This window comes from Saccopteryx bilineata, chromosome 12 (assembly GCF_036850765.1).
Source record: "Saccopteryx bilineata isolate mSacBil1 chromosome 12, mSacBil1_pri_phased_curated, whole genome shotgun sequence".
Taxonomy (NCBI): Eukaryota; Metazoa; Chordata; class Mammalia; order Chiroptera; family Emballonuridae; genus Saccopteryx; species Saccopteryx bilineata.
The window spans coordinates 28,246,527-28,273,338 of NC_089501.1; the positions used below are offsets into that span (position 1 = coordinate 28,246,527).

At 37.5% G+C, this 26,812-nt stretch overlaps 1 protein-coding gene across 1 annotated transcript in view; it reads right to left on the reverse strand.

Moving 5' to 3' along the window:
* The window catches only part of MOXD1 (monooxygenase DBH like 1), an 89,524-nt gene that overhangs the window by 50,258 nt on the left and 12,454 nt on the right, over window positions 1–26,812 (reverse strand). Inside the window, exons 2-4 of the mRNA XM_066248283.1 lie at window positions 17,202–17,348; window positions 15,041–15,208; window positions 14,826–14,909 (exon numbers count right to left, since the gene is read on the reverse strand). Coding sequence (XP_066104380.1) covers window positions 14,826–14,909; window positions 15,041–15,208; window positions 17,202–17,348 — 399 coding nt within the window. The remainder of the gene's footprint in view (window positions 1–14,825; window positions 14,910–15,040; window positions 15,209–17,201; window positions 17,349–26,812) is intronic.

Consider the following 26,812-nt stretch of genomic DNA (forward strand, 5'->3'; position numbering starts at 1 on the left):
GAGCATCACCCCCTGGTGGGCGTGCCGGGTGGATCCCGGTTGGGCGCATGCGGGAGTCTGTCTGTTTCTCCCCGTTTCCAGCTTCAGAAAAATACACACAAAAAAATCTCTGACGGAGACACCGGGAATGTAACTCAGGTCGGAGCTGTCCACTGCACACTCCTGTGGATGGGTGATGAACTTAAAAAGACAGTACGCTCACAAAATTCTCCAAAGCGCACTTTGAATGACTGCAGGAGATTAGATGTGAAGCCCGCTAGCTGCTGGAGATCAAGGTGCTGAGCAGGGTCACTTGCTGTGCATGCATCTTTAAATTCTCCCAGTTTTTCAAAGTGTAGTAAACAACCTGTTTCAATGTCGGCAATGAAGAGTTCCAGCTTGTTTTCAAATGCAAACACTGCCTGTTGAAGGGATAAGACTGTATTTTCAACGCCTTGCATTTTCACATTGAGCTGGTTCAGATGTTTAGTCATGTCCACGAGGTAGTAGAACTTCAGGAGCCACTCAGTGTTAGCTAACTCAGGATGCTCGACGTTTTTCATTTCAAGAAAAATCCGGATTTCGCTCAGACAAGCAGCGAAATGGCTGAGCACCTTCCCTCTTGAAAACCAACGCACATTGCTGTGCAGAAGCAGACCAGGATAATTATTCCCAACTTCATCCAGCAGTGTTTTAAACTAGTGATCATTTAAAGCTTGGGCAACAATAAAGTTGACCATTCAAATGACCAGCGACATCACCTCACCAAGCTGCTCACCACACATCTGAGCACAAAGCGCCTCCGGATGTAGGATGCAGTGAAAACTTAGGATGGGTCTCTTTTCATGTTCACGAAGAAGCACTAAGAATCCTGTTTTTCCCCACCATGCACGGAGCACCATTAGTACACACCGAAATAAGTTCATCCATTGGTAGATTTTTTTCTTTAGCAAACTCAGTGAAAGACGAATAAATCTTCCCCTCTTGTCTTTTTCATAGGCAAAACAGCAAGACTTTCCTCACATAGTGTGTCACCGACAGCATATCTTGCAATCACACTGAACTAGGATGAGTCAACTTATGTCTGTTGACTCATCCAAAGTGAGAGAAAAGAATGGTGCTGCATTTATGTCCTTCACTTGTCTTGCTTCAATTTGACTTGCCATCATGATGGTACGATCGTGAACAGTTATTGCTGACAGAGGCATGTCTTTTATTCATTTGATTATCTTGTCTTTATCTGAAAAGTCGTCAAAAAGTTCATTGGCAACATTAAGCATGGATGTTTTGGCATACTCCCCATCTGCGAATGGCTTTCCATTTCTCACAATTGCTAAAGCATCAGCAAAGCTAGCCAAATTCCAGTCACCTTATTGGGTCCAAACATGGAGTTGCTGCTGATTAGCTTGCACTCTGCACAGTAGCTCTTGACATGCTTTCTTCCTGCTGTCCCCGCTGGATATTTTGATGCAAATGTAGTATGGCGTGTGACAAAGTACCGCTTTATATTTGACTGTTTCATTGATGCAATTTTATTATTGCATACTCACTGAAAAACCTGTTTTCTCCACAAAGGCGAATTCCTCTGTCCATTCCTGCTGAAAAGTATGGTACTCCTCATCTTTTTTCTTTTAGGCATCTTCTTCGTCAAAAGGATTTCTGCAATTAGCTAGCTGTCTACTTGAGTAAAAGGAGGGAAGTTTACTTCCTGACCTCACAATGACCTGTGTACGTTACATATTATCCAATAAAAATTTCCTCTGTGTTGCCCCGGAGGACAGCTGTGATTGGCTCCAGCCACCCACAAACAAGAACATGAGTGGTAGGAAATGAATGGATTGTAATACATGAGAATGTTTCATATTTTTAACGTTATTATTTTTTTTTTATTAAAGATTTGTCTGCGAGCCAGATGCAGCCATCAAAAGAGCCACATCTGGCTCACGAGACATTGGTTCCTGACACCTGATTTAGAGTATCAGAGTAAAAAACAAAGTTTCTATGGAATGATAATATTTCACTTCTATCATGCTTCAGGTGCTTTGTAACCATTTTCACATAATTTTCACAGTAATCTCATGAATAGAATAGATAGTATCTCCATTTTACCAGTAAGAAAATAGAGATCCCAAGAAGTTGTATTTAAGTTACTTACCCAAGGTCATATAAGTGGTACATGAGAGAGTCAGAATTTAAAACCAGGAAGGAGAGCTTTCCAAACTTAGGCTCATAGAAATTAAAACAATTGTGCAAGTCTCCACTGCTTGACTAGGTAAATGATGTTTTATCATACTAAATACTCTATGACATTAGGAAAGACATCTAATTTTCTAAGCCTCAATTTCCTCATCTGCAAAATAGCATAAGTAGTAAGTGAAGCACATACATAATGAGCAATCAACAAATGTTTGTTTTCTAAAATTCAATAATTTTAAATAATTTTTATTGATTTCAGAGTGAGGAAGGGAAAAAGAGAGAGACAGAAATGTCAATCTGTTCTTGTATGTTCCCTGACTGAAGATTGAACCAGCAATCTTTGCGTATCCAGACAATGCTCTACCCAACCCAGTTTTCTGGCCAGGACAAATTTGATATTTTTAAAGCACTTTCAGGGTAATTTTGACAGAAACTGTTATTTTCATTTTATATGGGTATATACTGATATCAAGATCACAACAATCAATACTATGACCTGTTAATTGAATATGCCCATGATAAAAAAACCTGTGGTCAGTTTCTATTGAAAAAAAAAACCTAATTTGCCTCTAAGTCATGAAGTTAAAATCAGGTATAATGAAGAAAATATTTAATTTTATTAAAAAAGATTATTTTAGAAAGCCTACAATTTTTTTATAATTATAAGAAGCCCATCTTTGGAGGGTGGGTTTTAAAGCAGTATTATTTTTTTCAAATCTTGGACCATAAAACATAAATTATCTCTTGAGATAGACCTTTATTAGGGCCATGATTCAATAAAACAAAAAGCTAAATGATATGAGCCTGTTCTATAAAGAATCCCACCTATATTACATACATGTAAATTATTAAGAGAATATAACTAACATTGACAATGGCAATGGGCATCCACTAAACTCAGCAATCAAGTCACTCTATAGTGACTTGAGCTCTAGAGAAGATGTCTTTATATTCACAAGAACTGTAAGGCCATCACTCTTTTCCTAGGAACTGTCTGCAGCTTTTCTTTTAAAGAACTAAATGGTTATATGCATATGTGTGCAATTAAGAGGTAGCCTTGATTTCTGTTTCAGAGAGTATGATGCAACTTGCCAGAGTATTAACATTAAGTAAAACTGGTAAATTCATGTCTGGGAATAAAGCTACACAATGGTATCTTTCAAGATAAAACTCAGTGACCCCATTTAGGTACTAAATGCTGCAGTCTACAGTCCCTTTCAATATTTCACACTAGGGGCTTTGGTATGGATAAGGCATTCTCTGATCAAAAAATGCAGTTACCCTGACAACAGGTCGCTGCAGGGATTCTGCATTCTAATCTGACATAACTAGACTCTGGAGTTAAAGTTCAGCCAGCAGCTGCTAGTTGGCTCTTCTAGGAGCAGATGCTGGTTGTAGCATCGAGTATTCTTCGCCACATGGGGAACCAGATGGAGCTTCTGCACAAACCAATGAGTAATACATGAGAACTTTAACAATGAAGCCAGATTGATTTTTTTTTTTTTTATGTTTTCCACAGACGTAAAAGTCGTTCGTATGTTGTGGTTAAATCAGAAAAAATGTTCATTCATCTTTATTTTTAAAGTATTCTATCTTCTTCAGGGAAAAGTATACAAACAAGAAATGTATCAGCACTGGGCAAGTTACTTAACTGCCTTGGGCTTCAGTGTCCTCATTTCTAAAATAAGGATAATACCACCTCCTTCCTTGATTTTTATATGAAGATTGACAATGCACAAAATGCACAGGTCTCTCAGTAAATGTTGTCTTATCTAGTTTTACTTTGGCGCTTACGCACATAAATAGAGAGTCTGCCTCCTAGCCATCCTTACCACACATCTGCAAGGTCCACCTAGTTGTACTTTTCCCAAATTGAACTTCCCATGTGGATGGGACTGCCCTTCACTGCTCTCTCCTTTCTTTTTGTCTTTACCATGTGCTTTGATACCAATGTTTACTTCTAGCTTTAGGGTTTATTTATTATTCATATGTGCTCCTCTCCCTATCTAGATTGAGAGGTCTTTGAGAGTGAAAGGCTATGTCTTATATTATCTTATTTCTGACAAGAGACATAGCACTGAGCGCTGTCCAAAGCTGATACTCACTAGACACCCATTGATTCATTCTTTGTTGTGATTTAGATGTAGTATGAAGGGATATTTCCAGCTGTTTAAGACATATAGTGTGTTGCCTGACCAGGCAATGGGACAGTGGATAGAGTGTCAACCTGGGACACAGAGGACCCTGGTTTAAAACCCCAAGGTCACCAGCTTGAGCACGGGCTCATCAGCTTCATTGTGGGCTAACCAGCTTGAGCATGGGGTCACTGGCTTGAGTGTGGAGTCACTGGCTTGATTGTTGGATCATAGACATGACCCTATGATTGCTGACTTGAGCAAGGGGTCACTGGCTCAGCTGGAGCCCCCTGGTCAAGACACATATGAGAAAGCAATCAGTGAACAGTTAAAATACCACAACAAGAAGTTGATGCTTCTCATCTTTCTCCCTTCCTGTCTGTTTCTCCCTCTCTCACACACACAAACTAAAAATAAGATATACAGTGTATTAAGTATACATCTGATTTCCAAAACACATCACAAACCAAGTATTTTTCTTATATTCTCAGGACTGCCTCACACTAAGCTAAAGGCTGAGAAAATATGGATAGCATTTGCATACTTACGAACAGTTATTTACATGGCCCTGTCTTCACTTAATATTTAAAATTCAACAGAGAGCAATTTGGTGAAATTTCAGTAATGAAAGATTCTTTGTTTTGGTAACAAAATGAATTTAAAGTGAGCAAGGTGGCCTTAAGTATACAATTTCTAAAGTGGGTCCATTACAATACAAACATTAACATATAGAGTTAGCTTTGATGTATATATTTCACTAAAACATAATTCTTTTTCCCTTCATAAAAGAAAGTATTCCTTATATCTGAATTAGTTCATGTTGAAATTTTATAATGAGAGTCAGCTGTGGTTCCAGGAAACAGCTGGTGTTTTTGCCTCTCCACTTCCACAAAGAAATATGCAATGCATCAAGAAATAAACTATCTCAAAACCATAAATTGCTTAAATCTTCTTTATGTACAGACAACTAAACAGCATGTCTTACAGTTGATATTAAATATGTGTTCAATATTTGTTAAAGAACACAGTGTGTTATTTGAAAAATGTGTATGATGCTACTTAATATACAGGGTGTTTTACTAGGTGCTATAAAATAGGACTTAAATAAGTTCCTGGGAAATTTTAGTAAATATAAAACAGTGAGTTGCAGCCAGGAGTTTGTATCAAAATCCCATGGGAAACTTTTGCAAAAGACAGCAACAACCAACGCCATACATACCTAAAGATTATTTTCAGATGATTCTGAAAAATATGAAAAATCAGATGATTCTGCACCCTAGGTTAAGAATCAAGAAAAAGCCCTGGCCGGTTGGCTCAGTGGTAGAGCGTCAGCCTGGTGTGCAGGAGTCCTGGGTTCGATTCCTAGCCAGGGCACACAGGAGAGGCGCCCATCTGCTTCTCCACTCCTCCCCCTCTCCTTCCTCTCTGTCTCTCTCTTCCCCTCCCGCAGCCAAGGCTCCATTGGAGCAAAGTTGGCCCGGGCACTGAGAATGGCTCTGTGGCCTTTGCCTCAGGCACTAGAATGGCTCTGGTTGCAACAGAGCAACGCCCCAGATGGGCAGAGCATCGCCCCCTGGTGGGCATGCCAGGTGGATCCCGGTCGGGCGCATGCAGGAGTCTGTCTGACTGCCTCCCCGCTTCCAACTTCAGAAAAAGAAAATACAATCACTCAAAAAAGCAAGACTCAACCATAACATTTTAGACATGTGAGTGTAATATTTTATATATTATTAAGTTCATATATAATCTGTATTTTTGTATAGAAATATATTCATTTTAAATGCACCAAGAGAGGCATGATATTCGAAAAACTACAACCATGCAGCCTTTTATAACTTGATGAGGGTTGTATAAAATTTTTCTATGATTTATGAGTTTTATAAACTTGAATAGTAAATATCTCATTTATTGATGTAAATTTCCACTACACATACATTTTCTGCCACTTATTAAAAGATCTATTCATAAAAACTATTAACTATTTCATTGTTGCATCAAAAACAAAGCAATGAATGTCATTCTGTTTTAATAAGTATATAATTTTTACTTTGAAAAGACATCAAAATATAATTGGCATATTATATACTATGGGAACACATGCAAAAATTACCTTCCTTACTTTTACAAATTTTTAGAGCAGCCTTTTATTATAGTTTATTTTATAAATGTTATAAATTTATCACACTTATACATCTCCTGTATACATTTCCAGTTTTGTCAATTCCAATATTTAACTAAAGTCATGGAATTGTAAAAGTTAAAGGCCACTTAGAACAACCTCTCAGCCACACAGATTTAGAGTCTTTGAACCGTGTTATTAACGTGAATTGAATCAACCCTTTGAGAAGCACTGTGGAGTTGCCAAGTTCATGTTCAGCAGACCAGTGGTTAGTGCAGGATTAGAACCCACCCCCTCAGTTTGGTTCTTAGGCCACTCTGAGATGTCAACACTTCTAGCTCCCTTTTCAACAACATGGTTTTGGTTTTAGGGTACTTTTCTCTAGGAATTTTTGCCAATATTTAACTTCCAAATGAAAGTGTTAGTATTTCTTCTAACAAGTTGCTTTTTTTTTTTTTTTTTTTTTTTTTAGAGACAGTTATAATAAAGAAGAATTAAATAGGGCATCACTATTATTTTCACTTAACTCCAAGGAAGACTGTGTCAGAAGGGATGGGAGTTTGGGGACTGGGTAAAAGGTAAAGGGATTAAGAGAAGGAAAAATAAATTTACAGACACAGACAATAGTTTGCAGATTGCAGGTGGAAAAGGGGGTGGGAGAGGAGGAGGAGGGTGGAGGGGATATGGTGACAGAGGGGGACTTGGCTTGGGGTGGTGAGCACACAATGCAATATACAGATGATGTATTATAGAATTGAATACCTGAAACTGTATAATTTTATTAGTATCACCACAATACATTTAATAAAAATTTTAGAAAAAAAAGAAGTCCATGGGATTTTTCTTTTTCCAATGATTGTTAGACTCCAATAAGATTAGCAGGCTATCTACTTGCCACTGAAATGATTTCCAGCTCTTTCTGCCCTCCCATCATCTCTGAGATTTAACATTCTGTAGCCATCTGTATAATCTGTCACCTAATCATCCTATTTCTAATTTTATTTAAGTGACTTCTTAAATCACAAATGAAACTTTGTATGTGTCATCCCTTATTAACAATCATTTTCAACCCCCCAAGAGTAAAAACAGCAGGCCTCTGTGTACTTAAATGCCATCTGACTAGATTTTAGTTAATTCCCAGTATGTAAACTATATCTTTGGAAGGTTCTGGTGAAATCTGTTCACGTAGCTCTTGGACTATACACTGATTCTGTAGGATACACCAGTAGTCTGGATTCTGAGAAACATATTCAAAGGGCTAGGGTTATAAGCTACCAGACATTTCTCACACAGATTATTTTTCATTTTAGCATATACCATCTAAGAAAATCATAAGGCCTGAGCTAGTAGAAATTGTGTAGGGAAAGATCTACCTGTTTTGCTAAGAAAATCTGTATTCACTCTTAGCTCTGCTTCACATAATTTGTATAATACACTGCTCACGAAAAGTAGGGCATATATTATTGCTTCATAGTCATTTTGAAATATCCCCTAATTCTGCTCACAAAAATTAGGGGATATTTTATTGTTTCATAGTCATTTTGAAATATCCCCTAATTTTTGTGAGAAGTATATTAAGAAAGTCACTTATTCATTCCATGCCTCAGTGTGTTCATCTGGGAAGTGGTGGTAATTCAGCTTACCTCCTGGGAGGTTGTGAAAATCTAACAAGATAATATATTAAAGTATCAAAAGAATAGGTAAGTATTTTACCTTCATACTTCCCTATACGAAAGTAAAAGTCATTCATATCTTAATGTTACCACACTTCTTATGCCATCAATGACTAGAATTCAATGTAAATGTCTTAGCACTCTTTCAATAAAAGTGTTGTTAATTGAATTATTTACCAATTTTTATAGTAAAAAATTAATAAATGTGCTAATGCTTTTCAATTTTATCATCCAATTTTGGACTACTTTAAAAAGATGCACTAAATTGGGGAGAGAGTTCAGTAGTAGAACAAATGAAAGTAAAGATATTTTTATGTCTGCTGAAAATGCCACTATTTAAGCCCATAGAGTGGAAGTCTAATGGGTGACCTTGGAATGCAAAAGAATATTTCCCAGAGGATAATCACCAGCTGGGTTTTATCCTTACTTAGACAAGAACAGGAGGAAATTAGCTTAAATTTCATTTGGTTTAGAACAATGGAAGCAAGCTATGAAATCTAACTCCCAGGGAATCTTTCCTTCAACATAAAATGCAGACTTATTGCCTACCAATGTGGTCCTACTTGAGGTATGAGAAAATACTAGATGAAGTTCAAGTCGTCCATCTCTATAATCCCCATCAAGAGAAGAAAACAAGCGATTACAAGCCTATTATGCAACAGGTGTTTTCACTTGTATTCATTTAATCGCTACTGGAAATTATTTTTCCTACTTCACAAGAGAAGATGCAAACTCTGAGAATTTAGTTGAGCCAACGACATTGAAATAATAAAAAGCAAAATTAGAACACAAAGCCTACCTATCTCCAGAGCCCATCCTGTATGATGTACCAACCTATCAATCAGCCTTGCTCACCCTGGCACTCTTAATTTCTATTCTTTATAAAAACCACACAATTTCCTACATATATATTATTTATTTATTTATTTATATGTATGTTATTTAGATGATCTTCAAGAGTTAGAGGTACCTGAAACCACCATAAATTGGAAATACAACTAGTACTTATTGAGTTATCTAATAATATATGCCAAACACATAGAACTTGACAGATACGATCTCATTTAATAATGACAGCTACCATTTGAGACAAGTACTATTATTATTATTCCGATTTACAGATAAAAACCTAAGCCTTGGAATATATACTGAGAAAATCCACACCCAAAGGACTAAAGAAAGGGGCCTTTTCACTTCAAGGGAGGCGGTGGGGTCCCAAGCATTTCTCTCTGCCTTGTCCAGGGGTAGTGAGAAGCAAGCGTATCAGGAACTCAGACCACAGGGCATCCAAACCTTAGCACAAATTTCACTCCTAGTTTTGTTTTTAGCAAGTCATAGATTTTATAAGTAAAAAGAGTCAACTAAAATTATCTGGTTCAATCCCTTTATTTTACAGACAAGGAATTTGAGAACCAGCATGAGGTTAAGTACTTTCTCTAGGGTCAGAAAGCTAATTAGTGACAGTTAACAATAAATCACTTCCGTGAAAAGACATGCTTTCAAAGTGAATTCAATTACCTCGTACCCTCAAGTGGCTATTAAGAACACCCATGTAGCTAGACAATCTCCAGTATTTCTGTGAAGTAGATGTAATCCAAGAGGATCTAAAAAGGACTTTGCAACACTGAGCAACCAAAGTCAACAATCTTTAAAATGTGCTATTTAGAGTCAACTCATTATTGTTAGGGGCAGTGTTCTACCAACTTTCTTTACCCGAAGTTACATTATCAACCATGAAAATGCCCGAATATTTTTATCTCTTCTCTAGTAGATAAAAGATATATAAGGTATCAGGCCCTGGCTGAGTGGCTCAGTGGATAGAGCATCTGCCTGGCCTATGGAAGTTCCAGGTTTGATTCCCGGTCAGGGCACACAGGAGAAATGACCATCTTCTTCTCTCCCCCTCTCTCTCCCCCTTCACTCCCTTTTCCTCTCCCACAGCCAGTGGCTTGATTAGTTCGAGCACTGCCCCCAACACTGAGGATAGTTTGGTTGGTCCCAGCTCATTAGCCTTAGGCATTAAAAATAGCTCCATACTTGAGTCTTGGCCACAGACCAGATTACTGGGTAGATCCCCATGGGAATCTGTCCCACTATCTCTCTTCCTCTCACTAAAAATAATAATAATAATAATTCAAACATGCTTGCATATAAAGGTATAATAATTTTAGTATTTCTAAACAATGGTGACAAATCCCAAAGAAAAGGATTCTTTTGAATTTATAGCATAACTTTTCTATAAATCATCTGTTTTGTCAGTGAATGTCAAAATCACAGGCGTCAGTGGTAATGCATTGGTATTAAGAATTTAATAGGCCCTGGCCGGTTGGCTCAGCGGTAGAGCGTCGGCCTGGCGTTTGGGAGACCCGGGTTCCATTCCCGGCCAGGGCACATAGGAGAGGCGCCCATTTGCTTCTCCACCCCCCCCTCCTTCCTCTGTCGCTCTCTTCCCCTCCCGCAGCCGAGGCTCCATTGGAGCAAAGATGGCCCGGGCGCTGGGGATGGCTCCTTGGCCTCTGCCCCAGGCGCTAGAGTGGCTCTGGTCGCGGCAGAGCGACGCCCCGGAGGGGCAGAGCATGCCCCTGGTGGGCGTGCTGGGTGGATCCCGGTCCGGCGCATGCGGGACTCTGTCTGACTGTCTCTCCCCATTTCCAGCTTCAGAAAAATACAAAAAAAAACAAAAGAATTTAATAACCAAATATATTATTATAAAATATTTAAAAGAAATGGAAAGTATTTTTACATGAGGATTTCTTTGAAAATTAATTTCTTTCAATATACTAAATAAATCTGCCAAAAGATATACAGGTTTGTTTGCCTTTAAGAAATACTATATTACTAAAAAATAAATAGAAAATATCAATAAGCCAAATACAGTTATACAAAGTTAGAATGGAAATATGGAAATGGGTAAAAATACAATCACTCAGTCAACAGTCAATAGCAAGCACCTCCTAGCCTGCCACATAATAAAGTGGAACAGAAGATGACACATGAAAAGAGAATGAGAACTGAAGAGGAGAGTCTGTGAAAATGCTATTTCCATCAGGGGAAAGAAATCACATCAATTAAAATACATTTGGAAATATTTCAGAGAAAAAAATATGGAAGAAGATATATTGACAGAGAAGAGATCATTCTATTGTCAAGTCATGTAGTATGAAATTAAGAATTTCTACAGCTTACTAAGTTTAACCTTAAAATCTCACACAATTTTCAGAAAAACCCTCTATCACACTTGACATTTCAGAATGTGTCAATGCTAAAGTTCTGCATTTGATGGTGTCCTTTTAGTTAAAAGAATGGGGGGGATAAATATAATGAAACTAGGCTGGGCTGCAATGTCCATTTAATTTAGTATCTACAGCCAAATGTTCATGCTGTGTGTCTAGTACAGGAAAATCAATATTTGAATGACTATTTCATGAGTCTACAGTATTCTGGTTTCAAGGACATTTCATGGTTATTCAATGACGATTATGTTTAGATTTTCTTGTCCTAGAAAACATTCCCCAAATTAAATCATTCAGATCTACCAATGCCACCAACAGAAAAACATAGCAGTATCTAATTTCCTGGCAAGAAAGATGTTCTGTTCAGTAGCAAGCATAAAGCATAGCGTTTTCTTTCCTTCCTGTATCAATTGATGAAGAGAATGATTGACAATTTTTTGTTCACCTCAACTTCAGATTTCTCCACAGCAGGGAGTTCTCAAGATGGCCTCCTTGAATGACATGAGAGACAATCCACGTTTTATTTGACACTCTGTGCCAAGTGTTGGCTGATTTGGGATTCCTTAGCAACCCAGAAATCTAATGAGATGATTAACAGGTTAATGATTGTGTATTGCTAAAGATTTACCTAATTTTATTTAATTACTTTAACAAACACCGTGTGCCAGGAACTGTTCTAAATACTTGCAAATATTAAATTTCTTTGATTCTAATAGGTGTGAACTATTATGCCCATTTTCCAGATGAGAGATCTGAGATACAAGTAAGTAAACTATTTTCTGAGGTCACAACAGGTAAAATAATCCTCTCTTAAATCTCAGCAATGGTCAACCTTTTAAGCATGATGCTCTATCCTTTTTTGGTTTCCAACCTGCAGCCTTTCCCTCAAATCCCCTTTGCTGGGGTAAAGAACTTCTACCCTTGTATAGACCTCCAAACACTGCAAAAAAAAAAAAATGCTCCAAAGCCTTTCAAGTCATTGAGATCCCTCTCGATACTTAGTGCAGACAGCAATGAGGACCCAAAGATACCTAATTCTAAGCACACCCTTAGATGATAGATGCCCACATAGCTGACTATTACTCGGGCATTCTTGTGATGAGAAATCTAGCTAAGAATTCTTAGATGAGATGCCAAGCAAATGCCTATGTGGAGGGTCCAAATATGTACTGCCTTCCCTTACATGTAGACAATTATCTTTATTTCATTCATTTTAGTTGTTAGCATTAATAACAGCAAGAATAAAAATGTATTAGTGTAGGTGATTAAAGACTTTGCATTCCATCAACTAACATTTGCTGAAAAATGAATAAAGGACCTATTTTGTGAGATATTTGTTTTTATTTCTGAACATACGGTTTTATATATGTCCCTTAAGCAACATTCCAGTTAAATCTACTGCAGATGACACACAGTGATATATGACTCACAGTATATACAGGATGGGGCAAAAGTAGGTTTACAGTTGTTCATATGGAAAATAGTACAATAACTAATAAATAATAATACAAGAGAAACTGTTTCACATATTCACAACTGTAAACCTACTTTTGCTTCACCCTGCATAACTGTAACACTTATTATTATTATTTTTTTTTTTTTGTATTTTTCTGAAGCTGGAAACGGGGAGAGACAGTCAGACAGACTCCTGCATGCGCCCGACCGGGATCCACCCGGCAAGCCCACCAGGGGCGACGCTCTGCCCACCAGGGGGCGATGCTCTGCCCCTCTGGGGCGTCGCTTTGCCGCAACCAGAGCCACTCTAGCGCCTGGGGCAGAGGCCAAGGAGCCATCCCCAGCGCCCGGGCTTTTGCTCCAATGGAGCCTTGGCTGCGGGAGGGGAAGAGAGAGACAGAGAGGAAGGAGGGGGTGGGGAGTGGAGAAGCAAATGGGCGCTTCTCCTATGTGCCCTGGCCGGGAATCGAACCCGGGTCCTCTGCACGCCAGGCCGACGCTCTACCGCTGAGCCAACCGGCCAGGGCTGTAACACTTATTTTTGAGAGTTTTCCTTGGCATAGGAAAGGATTTAGGCAGTGCATTAATATGTAAAGCTAGAATTTGCATTCCCCTTTCACAGGTAAGAAACAGAAAATTACATTGCACGGAGGTAAATGACTCATCTGCAGTCATACTGTTGGTGTCTTCTGATTCCAAAAATATTCCACAAATATTTAGGACAACTTACTAATTCAATAAACATGTTCTCAACCTGCTCCTCTTGCCTCTCTAAGTAGTTATGAAACATTCTGTAAATGAGAAAGCAGATCTGTGTCACTGGGCAAATATACTAGAAATTAACAAATTTAAGTCACTTCATAGAATGTAGTTAGTGTTTGCATCTCTGCCAAAATGCTTTGAAGCTGGTAGGGAAAGTGTTATGAGAGGAAATCAGGGCCTACGGCGACTGTTACCCCAGAGCGATTTCCCTGAGAAACATCGTTAATTAAACAACCTGTGAATCGAACCCACATATTTTCTTCTTGATTCCAGGTTCTACAAGTTTGATCCTTTCTCACATGTACACTGCTTCATTCCACAGTATGAGGGCTGACAGAAAGTTGGCAATGCTTGGTCTCCTGAATGTTTACAGTATTTAATATGCACCCTTTAAGTCTATTTTATTTTCTTCTATCTTAGTCCTGACTCCTAAAATCTCACTCTGTAGGTTGAGACCTTGGAAATCTTCAGCTACTGTGTGACTGTCAACAATTCCTAGCCCAGAGCCAAGGACCCATGCTTTAAAATACCTGTTCATTCACTAACTCGAGGCCAAAGTCTTGGGAGCTCTATCCCTGAGGGAGTAGGAGAGAATTACATGCCACAAGTAAACTGGGTTTATTTACTACACAATTCTGTATTTTTTAAAAGATTTTATTTATTAATTTTAGAGAAAAGAGAGCCAGAGAGAAGGGGGGAGCAGGAAGCATCAACTCCCATATGCACCTTGACCAAGCAAGCCCAAGGTTTCTAACCAGCAACCTCAGCGTTCCAGGTCAATGCTTTATCTACTACGCTACCACAGGTCAGGCCCACAATTCTGTATTTTTTAAATTCTGCAGAAATTCACTAATTTTCTTGTTTCCCTAGTTTCAAAAAATACTGTAACTATTATTTTTTTTTACAATATTCATTATTTTCAATGCAGCAGATATTCTCAAACAATTTTGGTATCGATATAATTTATCTATACATAAATTCCAATTATATAAGTGTTGTCTGAAAAATAACTGGAAGTGTTCAAATGCATCCTAAAACGTTTACCTCTAATACGTAAAATTAGGAGACAAAACCCCAAATACTAGCTACAATCCAAGCTTTCTCCCTAAATTCAGTAACTCAAGACTGTGTGTGTCAGGTAAGTCAGTTCCTTGTTCTCTAAACAAATTTCATAGAATGAAAAATGATTTCTATGTATATTTTATCACTGTCATTTTAAGAACAATTTCTCCACTTATACAAATTAAGTTTGGCATATGAGTGAATCACGTACCTTTATTACATGATGCTTTTCTTGGAACATGGGAATCTTAAACATTTGGCACCAGTATGTTGTACCTTTGTTTGGGATGGGGACCTGTCTTAATAAAAAGAGGAGGAGAACACAAAGTCACATTCTCTTGACAAATAATTAAATACAAAAAGTAACAAGTCTTACATACTTTCAATAAACCCATCCCTACAATGAGAAAACCTGAAAAAACTTACGTCTTGATTTACCAGGTCAAAGTACGATATGGCTGTGGATAACACATTGGTTTTCTCAGGATTCAACAACCGCAGACTCTTGGTGCCACGATTGGAGTTGTGGTACTTGGGACCATCCTCTCCCACATCTTCCTGGGAATAGGCCCAGATCACTCTCACGGTGCTCTCCTGGTGGGCAGACACGGGCACAGATATGTCAGGAGAGCACTTATCTTACCACTGAGTTGAGTTTAAAGAACTCTATTTAAAGCAAGATATAGAAGTAAAGAAAAAAGAATAATAGCCTTTGCAATTCTCAATATGCTCTCTAACACTGTGTAAATCTGATTAAATTGTTAAGTACCAGCCTGACCAGGCGGTGGTGCAGTGGATAGAGCGTTGGACTGGGATGCGGAAGACCCAGGTTCGAGACCCCGAGGTCACCAGCTTGAACCCAAGGTCGCTGGCTCCAGCAAGGGGTTACTCGGTCTGCTCAAGGCCCGCAGTCAAGGCACATATGAGAAAGCAATCAATGAACAACTAAGGTGTTACAACGTGCAATGAAAAACTAATGATTGATGCTTCTCATCTCTCTCTGTTTGTGTCTGTCTGTCCCTGTCTATCCCTCTCTCTGACTCACTCTTTGTCTCTGTAAAAAAAATTAAATAAATAAATAAATTGTTAAGTACCAAATAGACAAGAGTTGGGGGGGGGGGGTTGTCTCTCTCAGCAGGCAAGAGAATGTGTCCCTACACAGAGTGAGGGATGACTGAGGTGCTACCACCTTCCTGCAGACAGGGACAGCAAATCACTGTCATTCTATCCCTCCAAACTAGCGACTGGAGGTTCCCAAGCAAATACTGTTGTTAAGCAGCAGGGAGTTTGAAAAATCCAAACGTGTTTTGATGCCATGGACATTTTATGGAAAATAAATAAATAGAATGAAAATTAAAATTACTTTCCAGGTCAGAGTTTTTACTTTCACAGATACGAGCCCAGTTACATGTATGAATGGAAATAAAATGGAAATACAGGAGGAACTTCTGATTCTGGGCTTGTTTTCTAAGCTTGAGTCAAGCTAATAGTCATTTTATGAATCTTAGAACTTTCTAAGGAGTTAGCCTGCTATGCATCTTGATTTTAGAAGTTCACCAAGATGAGTGAGTTACAAATCAGGTGTACTGCTTGCTGTATTCCAACTGGAGGCAGCACTGTCAGATGAAACTGGGTTCCATTAAGCAACCAAGAGAAATTGCCCAAAGAGCGGCCGCGCAGCGTGAGGGTTTGCTGTGGTATAAGGAAGCTGTTCAGTCCTTCCACAGGTAAAGGTGTCATTGCCAGATCTTTGTAATAAGAACTTTGAAAACGAATAATAAAGCAAAAGCTACTTATTTTAAAAGCTATATTCTTTCTTAATAGGTCAAATGACTATAATTATTATTCCAATTAAAGTATAATTGCACTGTATGTTACATAAAAAGTGATCCAGGTCTTTGCATGTGATTTTTTCTTCTTTTACGCTTTAAGTTGCATGTTAATCAAAATAGCTTCAGATTTTTGCAGTTCTATTTTTAAAGCTTTGATTTACCAAATAAAAGAAATAATTTTATTGGCCCATACAAGTGAAAACTTCCGAAGTGCTATATGAATATGAATTATGTAGTCTCTAAATATCTCATTTGCATATGTATAAAGATAATTACTTTTTGCATGAGGTCCGAAGATAAGAAATGTTGTATAACATGTTGATAGGCCATTTTAATCAGTTTACTATTCATATTGATTTTAGAAGTTTGCAAAGATGAATCAATTACAAATCAGATGAATTATATCAGGTACCGTACTTTTCTTTGCCGTAACACATTTCTTCCAATCTTTATCTATTATCTATTTTAAAACATTATAGAGAAGGTAAAAATTTTGTATAAGTCAAATCATACACACTTTAAACAGCTCTTCAAAAGTTTAGATTCACACAAAAATTGCCTTTATGGATACTTACTTACAATCTTAGAATTTTTTGTGTGGGTGATAAATAAAATTCAAAAACACTCGCCCAAAGACCATGTCACTTTGTTACCAAACGTTATTTGTAAATATGTGTTTGTTTCATTCTGTAAAGGGTTTCACAACTGTAACTGTACAAGTTACTCGTGCACACATTCACTGAGAGGCTCCTCACCGTTATGGTCTTGTCGTGTATGTCACATGTGTACAGTTTTCTGGTAAATTCAATTACGGTGTGTGTGCTATTTTCCATGGCGTATTCTAGGTGGTAGTCTTGCTGATCGTCTTTTTTCAACTCTCTATCTTCATTAGTAAAATAATCCTGTGGAAAATATGAAAAGAAGAAAAATCAGGATATCCCAAATTCAGAAGAAAAGGAATTTAAATTAAGAGTATTTATAAGACCTTAAAAAACTGACTCTGGGTTTGCCTCTTACAAAATCCTGTCTCAGCAATCATTTTTTAAGTCCTGACAATTTCTCAGGGGCTAGAGGATCCCAAATGGAGAATCAATTCCCTAGGAAATTGCTCTTTCAACTTCTGGCCCCTCAGGAAAAGATGGTATTTATAATACTATAAAGCATCAAAAAAGATGAAACATTTGAGTTCACTGAGTACTTTTCATTTTTATGCAAATGAAGAGAAACTTCCACTGTGAAATTGCTTGTCCCGAATGAAATAACTAGTTTGTGGCAAAGCAAGAACCAGACCTAAGGTTGGCACTTTTCTACTATTTCTCCAGATGGACTTAAGCCCCATTGTTAAGATGATAGGTTGTGTCAGTATGAGCTTTAATGCATATGCTTATTATGAGATGCATAAAAAATAAGAAGATAAATGAAACTAGCTGATTTACAAGGTATTAAAAAATGAGGGAAGGCCCTGGCCGGTTGGCTCAGCGGTAGAGCGTCGGCCTGGCGTGCGGGGGACCCGGGTTCGATTCCCGGCCAGGGCCCATAGGAGAAGTGCCCATTTGCTTCTCCACCCCCACCCTTCCTCTCTGTCTCTCTCTTCCCCTCCCGCAGCCAAGGCTCCATTGGAGCAAAGATGGCCCGGGCGCTGGGGATGGCTCCTTGGCCGCTGCCCCAGGCGCTAGAGTGGCTCTTGTCGTGGCAGAGCGACGCCCCGGAGGGGCAGAGCATCGCCCCCTGGTGGGCAGAGCGTAGCCCCTGGTGGGCGTGCCGGGTGGATCCCGGTCAGGCGCATGCGGGAGTCTGTCTGACTGTCTCTCCCCGTTTCCACCTTCAGGAAAAAAAAAAAAAAAAAAAAGAGGGAAGGTTTGTTTTTGTTGATCAGCTATAACTTTTTCAAATGACTAGGAGCTGACACCCAGCTCTCCTTAAATGCCCTGAAGAACTGTTCAAACTGTGAGCTTTTGTTCTAACATGAGCAAAACAGAGATAATATCTACTGTACCCTCTTTTATGGATTTTTGAAAAATAAATCAATGAAATAGCATATAAGGGGCAAAAATACCTATCATGGTTAGTGTCCATTTAATATTATTTTCTTCTCTCATCTAAAATATAGTTTGTATGGCTAAATATAATATAGTAACATAATAAACATTTCAACAGAAAAATAAATAAAATAAATAAATAAAATATAGTTTGTTTGTTTTTTCCAAAATATTTCCCTATGCTTTTTACCATTAGTTTATTATGCTGAGAGTTATAAAAATCATGCTGTTAATTTTCATCATTTATAGACTCTAATTTTGCCTTAATCATACTGATTTTTCAGTATATGATGATACTTCATTTTTGATAAATTACGGCATTGATTCAGAATATGCATACTGAAACATGTGTGAATAGTTAGTAAAACATAACTTACTAACACTAAAATTACATTTGAAGAAATGATTGCTGTGCTTGGGAAAGAAAATACAGTACACAAGAAAAAGAAAACCTTAAGCCCTGGCCAATTGGCTCAGCAGTAGAGTGTCCACCTGGTGTGTGGATGTCCCAGGTTCGATTTCTGGTCAGAGAATACAGGAGAAGTGATCATATGCTTCTCTTTCCCCTACCTCCCCCTTCTCTCTCTCTTTCTCTTCTCCTCCCACAGCCATGGCTTGATTAATTCAAGCACGTTGGCCCCGGGCACTGAGGATGGCTCCATCCAGCCTCTATCTCAGGTACTAAAAATAGCTCAGTTGTGAGCATGGCCCCAGATAGTCAGAGCATCAGCCCCAGACAGGGATTGCTGGGTGGATCCTGGTCAGGGTGCATGTGGGAGTCTGTCTCTGGATCTCCCCTACTCTCACTTAAAAAAAAAAAAAAAAAGAACCTTAAATCATCAATAAAGATCACACTCAAATGGATGACATTTGAATCTTTTTTTTTTTTTTTTTTTTTTTTAACAGGAGTCAGAGAGAAAGAGTCAGAGAGAGGGATAGATAGGGATAGACAGACAGGAATGGAGAAAGATGAGAAGCATCAACCATCAGTTTTTCATTATGACACCTTAGTTCATTGATTGCTTTCTCTCTCATATGTGCCTCGACCGCAGGCCTTCAGCAGACCGAGTAACACCTTGCTCGAGCCAATGACCTAGGGTCCAAGCTGGTGAGCTTTTTTGCTCAAGCCAGATGAGCCTGAGCTCAAGCTGGTGACCTCAGGGTCTCGAACCTGGGTTCTCCACATCCCAGTCTGATGCTCTAACCACTGCACCACCGCCTGGTCAGGCAACATTTGAAATTTTTATTCTTAGTACCTTTTTAAGGTAGTTATGAAATGTATGCAAATTTGACATCCGGGGTCCCAGATCTAGACATTATTCAAACCCCATGTTATTGGCAATACCCAGAGCCTAACTAACTGTTTCACCCTGGTAACAACTACATCTTATTGAGAAGATACTATGCATCAAGCCTCTTTAAGCATTTAACATGTATTAACTCATTTGGTCTTCATCTGGAATCTCTAAGATAGAATTGTATCACAGCTGAAGACACTGAAGCACAAAGAGGTTAAGCATCTTGCCCAGGTGAACACAGCTGGTAAGCAGTCGGAAAGCCAATATTCACATCCAGGAGTCTGCTCTACACTTCTGGAAAAGTATGGGTTAGTTCATTTTTCTGTCTGCAGAAAATATATTGGTTTTTCACATAAAATATTACTTTTCTTACTGCTAAAGTTAAGATTTGTCAAAAAAAAAAAAGAAATCTGAGAATCGGTTGTAATTGTGAAAGCAATTCAAATGAAAACAATAAAACTATGATTTTCCCACTTTTAATTACATAGATTTTCAATATATAAATGAAACAACAAGGTCTATGGTCAACAAGAAATTTAGATAAACTAACTATGCCTTTACACTAAGCTCACATTTCATTACATGAAGCAAGCAATCCCAGTTTTTGCAAACAAAAAGAATACAATACAAAATATAATCAGTTCAAAGAGAAATATAATTATCTTAGTCTTACAAATATGTCTCTAAAACCATTAGTCCCACAAAATATCCAGCTGGCTTGCCAATTTTCCATTCGTTCTATTTCCAGTCACCAATACCAATTCCTTCCAGCTATTCTACTTCTGGCTTTTTTCACTATGAGAAAGAAAATGGGAGAAACTTCACTGAGGTCTTACTAAAAGTCCTTGCATTTATCAGCTCTGTGTAAATCACCGAGTGTTCAATATTGAGAAAAGACAGCTGCCAAATATGTTAAGGCTCTAGACTCCTGGAAAAATGTGATTGTCTATAAAAGTTGCTATCTTCAACCTTCATGAGGGAAAAGTTGAATGGATTTGATTAAAATTAAAATGGAAATGCGAAACATCCTAACCACCACAGTAATTCTATTACAGTTTTTTTCCACATTTTCCAATTTTTTAGGCCTATTTGGAAACATACCTTCAGAGTAGCTATCCAAGTAATATTATTAGTTACATGTCTACTTCAGCCGGGCCCTTATTAATGCTTGACTATCCATATTACTGTCTTGTTTTCTTCTCAGAATACCTCCCTGTACAAGCTGCCTCTCACTTTATTGAGAGGATTTCAGTTATAATCTGGAAGAGCTCACATCCTGCCTTCTTTCTCTCCTAAATAATATCTACTTTATGAAATCATAAAATGCATTCAAACCAAAAGAAAGTCTAAAGAGAGAAAATTGAAACAAAGTGCAGATGGAACAAATAGAAAACAAATAGATGTAAATGAAATGAAAGAGACATCAAAAGGTTAATAATATTATGCACACCCTGATGCATAAAGCTTGGATAATTTAGATGAGAAACAGGCAAACTCCTCAAAAGACACAAGCCAGAAACTTGTTCAGAAAAACAAACACTCTAAATCCGTGTTTTTCAATCATCAGTACACGAACCAGTCCATCAGAAGTTTTGTGTTCACCCATGAAAAAGTTAACCACCCTAATGTTGTATGAAGATTATAGACCCAATGATCTTAGTTAAATTTGCTTACTGTCAGGGTTATTTCATCCACAGTGGTTCCCCAAATAATTCTATTTTCACTGGTCCCCAAAACTAAAAAAGTTGAAATCCACTGCTCTAAATAGCCTTATAATCATTGGCAAAAACCTTCTTATAAGGAAAATTCTAAGCCAAAGTACTTTCACTTGGGATTTTACCAAATATTTAAGGAAGAGATAGTATCAATCCTTCACAAATTCTTCTAGGAAAGAAACAAAGAAAGGACACTTCTCAACTCATTTTTTGATGCTAGTATTTTATGATACCAAAAAAGACATTACGAGAATATTTACAGATCACTCTCTCATGGGCCTGTCTACATGAAAATTTTCTTAAATATCTATATTGGCAAATATCCCCTCATTTTTGTGAGCAGTATAGAACTGAGTGATATAAAAAAAAGGAGGATAATATATCATGACCATGGAGAGTTGGTTTAACATTAGAAAATTATCAATGCAAATCATTGCATCAAAAGTCTAAAAAAGAAAAACCGTACGATCATCTTGATAAATATAGAAAACCATTTGAAACATTCATTTAGGTTAAATATCTCAGTAAACTGGCAATAGAAAGGTCCTGCCTCAAACTTCTAAAGGGCATCTAAAAACCTTACAGGTAACATCATTCTTAATGATGAAAGACTGAATTCTTCCCCTCTAAATTTGGAAACAAGTCCTGGGAACAAGACAAGGATGTCCACATTCCTCACTTGGAGAAGGCTCCACTGTTAATTGCCCATCTCTGATCATTGGTCTCTGTCATTCCCATCCCCTAACATGAATATCAAAGTTTCTCTATGACACTATACTCCTCTGTCTTCCTATTTCTTCCTTTGGGAATCTCAGTTACTCCAAGAGTTTCTCATCATCGCCTTATTCAGTATCACATGTCCAAAAGTCTATTGGATACCTTCATGGAAGTCTCACTGTCATATCAAAAGCAATCTAATCCAAAATCATGTTCACTTTTAATCAGTAAGACCAGTTTTCTTGATTTTCTTTCCCTATACTGCCATTCTCCCAGCCATCCAAATTTAAAACCACAGTCTTGAACTTCTTCCTCTATTATTCACAACTTCACAGATAGTCCCTGTTCCTGTTATGTCTTACTTGGAAAAAATAAACCTTTGACTTCTACTGCATTATGTCTCCTCTCTCCTCTCTCAGTTCAGACTTGATCACCTACATGTTTCTGTCAAGCTCGTCCTTCAAATCCCTCTGTGTCAATACATTTTATTCAACAGTATATATAATTTAGATTCAAGTTTCTCTAAAATTTAGCTTGCCTTGGTTTTCCAGGATGTCTCTCATTGATCTCACCACCTGATCTTCATTATCTATTTACTATTCCCCTTAAATACTCTGCCTTTTTCCAACTCTTTGCTTTTGTTCACGTTGCGCCTCTTTATCTCCCCTGCTTTCCTCACTCCACTGAGATATCCTCTCCACCAGCTCCACCCATTGAAACACTTCCTTCTCTTCCAGACTCATGATGACTCTATCTCCTCTATACAGTTTCCTTTCCTCATTCTGAATGGATGTGATCATTCACTCTTAGTCCTTATTCCTCTACCTCTATTCCCATGTAGCATGCAATATATTCTAGACACAGAATCATCTTCTCAACCATGTGGTAACTGCCTAAAAATAGAAACCTAATCTTGTTAATCCATTATAATTTTGTAACTTTAGAATACTAATTTACATTTACATTGTAAATAGAACAAAAGGAGGGAGACAACAGATTATTTTCTCCCTTGCTCTCAATTGTATTTACATATGGTTAAGATCGGATGTGGAATGTGTTTAACCAGATGCTAGAATGAGTTTGGGTCTGCATGATCTACCATGCAAACACATCTGGCACTGAGCTCTGGGGATGTTGTTACAACCTTTTAGCTCTTAAATAGACATGAATCTTACAAAACTGACATCAGCATTTAGGGGGGGAAAAGTTTATACATGCAAACACTCTTTGAAATCCTTTTACACTGGGAGGGCATTCTCTACCTATTTTAAAGGAAAGAAAAAACAGACCGGAGAGAAAGAAACCATGTTTCAGAATGTTTTCTAATGTTAATTTACATCCTCAGTGTCCAACAGAGTGACTTGCTCAGGGCAGAAGTTCATAAAATATGGGTAGTATTAAATGGAGCATCATGCTTTTATTTTTGCTAAATCTAAATGAAAATGGAAGATAAGAATCCGAGAACCATCTTCCCATATTCACAGTTTTGTGGTATAGGAATAGTTTGACTTGGTGGAAGCAAAACTTTCTCAGCAGCACCATTTTTTCTTCCTTCATCCTATGTAAATAAAATACATGGTCTATAATCAAACACAGTCTTAATGGTGTTGATATTATATAATAAAAATAGCATATTAACAAATCTTAAAAGAAAATTAAATAAGGCAAGAGGAGAGAATAAGGCAAAAAAAAAAAAAAAAAAAAAAGCTAGGTCCCAAATTGTCTATCATTCAAGTATTTTTGCTCAGAGGAAGAAAAGAGGAAGAAAAATATGGGAAGAAAGGAAAAGAGAAAGAAAAAGAAAACAAATCATTTGCCTGACCAGTGGTGGCACAGTGGATAAAGCATTGACCTGGAATGCTAAGGTCACTGGTTCAAAACCCAGGCTTGCTTGATCAAGGCACATATGAGAAGCAACTACTATGAGTTGATGCTTCCTGTTCCTCCCCCTGCCTTTCTCTTTCTATTCTCTCTCTAAAAAGTCAATAAATAAAGTCTTAAAAACAAACAAACAAAAAGTCACTCGAAGACCTATCAATCCTTCATGCAGACTGGCTAAACCTAAAAATAGTATGTTCACTGAGTTAAAGAGTTTATTGACAGTGTGACAAAGGAATAAATGTTACTCAAGTGGACAATTAAATAGAATATTTTGTATCTATCATCCTCTAGGTGGAAAAAATTGTGGAATGAAATTGACAGTAAAACATCAGCCAACTAAGAGTTTGAATACCTATAATGTCACCTAGAAAGTTGTATTAGCCAAACCACACTGTAGTACTTAAGAAATATTTAAGGAAATTTCCCCAAATCATTTTTGCTGATTTTCACCTTTAGAATTAGAACCAAATGGCATCCCTCACCCCCACTCCCAGACCCCTTTAGCAAATAGACCAGGTGCAGCTTAGCTCTACTGTAAATCCATGGAGAAGGCCAGTGCTTGATATTCCAGGACTTTAAAAATAAAAATGGGGATTTGATCACAGTGCATGTTCATTGTCATGGCACAGCCAGCCATTATAAAAATCTAACTGTATGATGTATGTCTTAAATATGTTTTATATTTTGTAAATATAAAATATCAATAAAGAAAAGTAGGCTCCAATTAAGTATCATTAAAAATGAACTCTGAAAGTAAGAGCATTGAGGGGGATTTGAAGATTCATAATTCTGCAGAGATTTTTGTAAGACTTTAAAAATAAAAATGTTAGCCTGACCAGGCAGTGGTGCAGTGGGTAAAGCATTGGACTGGTAAACAGAGGACCCAGGTTTGAAACCCAAAGGTTGCTGGCTTGATCACAGGCTTATCTGGTTTGAGCACGGGCTCATGAGCTTGAGCAGGGGGTTGCTGGCTTGAGCAAGGGATAATAGACATGACCCCATGGTTGCTGGCCCGAACCCAAAGGTCACTGGCTTGAAGCCCAAGGTTGCTGGCTTGAGCAAGAGGTCAATAGGTCTGCTGTAGCCCCCCCCCCCATCAAGGCACATATGAGAAAGCAAACAATGAACAACTAAGGTGCCACAATAAAGAACTGATGCTTCTCATCTCTCTCTTTTTCTGTCTGTCTCTCCCTATCTGTCCATCTCTGTCTCTCTCTTTGTCTCTGTCACAAAAAAATAAAATAAAAATGTTAGCTGTTTTAATTATATAAATATAAAAGCTGATAAGCAGAAGCCATTCTTCTTTGTACTTATTCAGATTTAATGTTCTATAAAGTGAAATGTGATGTACTGTTATCCTATATCAATAGCTTTATGTAGATTTCAATCATTCTAACATAAGTATCTGCATTAAGATCAGCTTCAATATAAATTGACATTTAGATATTTTTATTGTGAATTATTATATTAACTATATATTTTACTTGTTTATAGTTTTGTGTGTTTTTTTTAAATCTCCTTGTCAGAGTTGTTGTTTGTGACTATCAACTCCCATTTAATTGGTTGTCTTTTTGTTTTGTTGTTGGTTTCTTTTGCTGTACAGAAGCTTTTTCGTTTAATATAGTTCTGTTCATTTATTTTTGCCTTTACTTCCCTTGCCTTTGGGGTCAAATTTATAAAAAATTCTCTACAGCCAAGGTCCATAGTATAGTATGTATGTTTTCTTCTATGTGATTTATTGTTTCAGATCTTATATTTAAGCCTTTGATCCATTTTGAAATAATTTTTGTGCATGGGGACAAACTGTAGTCAAGTTTCATTCTTTCACATGTGGCTTTCCAGTTTTCCCAGCACCATTTATTGAAGAGGCTTTCTTTTTTTCTCCATTGTGTGTTTCTGGCTCCTTTGTCCAAGATTATTTGCCCATATAGATGTGGTTTGATTTTTGGACTCTTGATTCAATATTACCTATTACCCTTGAAAATCTGAGTTAATATTAATAATTAGACTCCAGCAATAAAGTGAATTTGCAGTTGTGTCATTAAAAAAAATTACTCCTGAAACATGTTCTTACAGGATATTTTTTTTGAACACTTTATGCTTTGAAAAAGTTATGAAATATATCATTAAGGTTTCAAAATGCTGTGTGGCAACAGAAAAGTCTGCATGAGCAGAAGTTGGCATTTATTGTGAAGCGTGAGAGCAATAACGCTGGCGCCGCTTTCAAACTAAGAAAACACACCCCGAAAGCTAGCTTTATATTCGACAAGGTCCCTATGACCTCTTGTTAAAAAACACGATTACACAGATGTTAAATTGGTTTTCACTCATTGTCAGCCTTTTTTTTTTTTTCTCTTGAATAAAATCTCTGTAACAGAAGAGGGCTTTGACTGGTGCTGTGTTAAAGAGGATAAAGTGAAAACTCTATGGGTGTAATAAAAGATATGAATAAACTCCAGTTCAGCCCGGAGAACTGAATGTAAGCACAGCTGCAGGGGAAACCTTGAGAAAAACGCTGCCATCTGTCATCATTTTCTTCAACAGGTGCTTGTAGTTTTTCTTTCTTCATCTACATCTCGAAAGCCTTGTTCCTTCAAACAGTTGTTTGTAATATCAATTTCTATAATAAGAGTTATGGTGGTTAAATAATATTGATAGTAAAATAAGAAATATTTTTGTGTTAAAGGGAATCTTTCAGTCTAAAAATCATAAAACT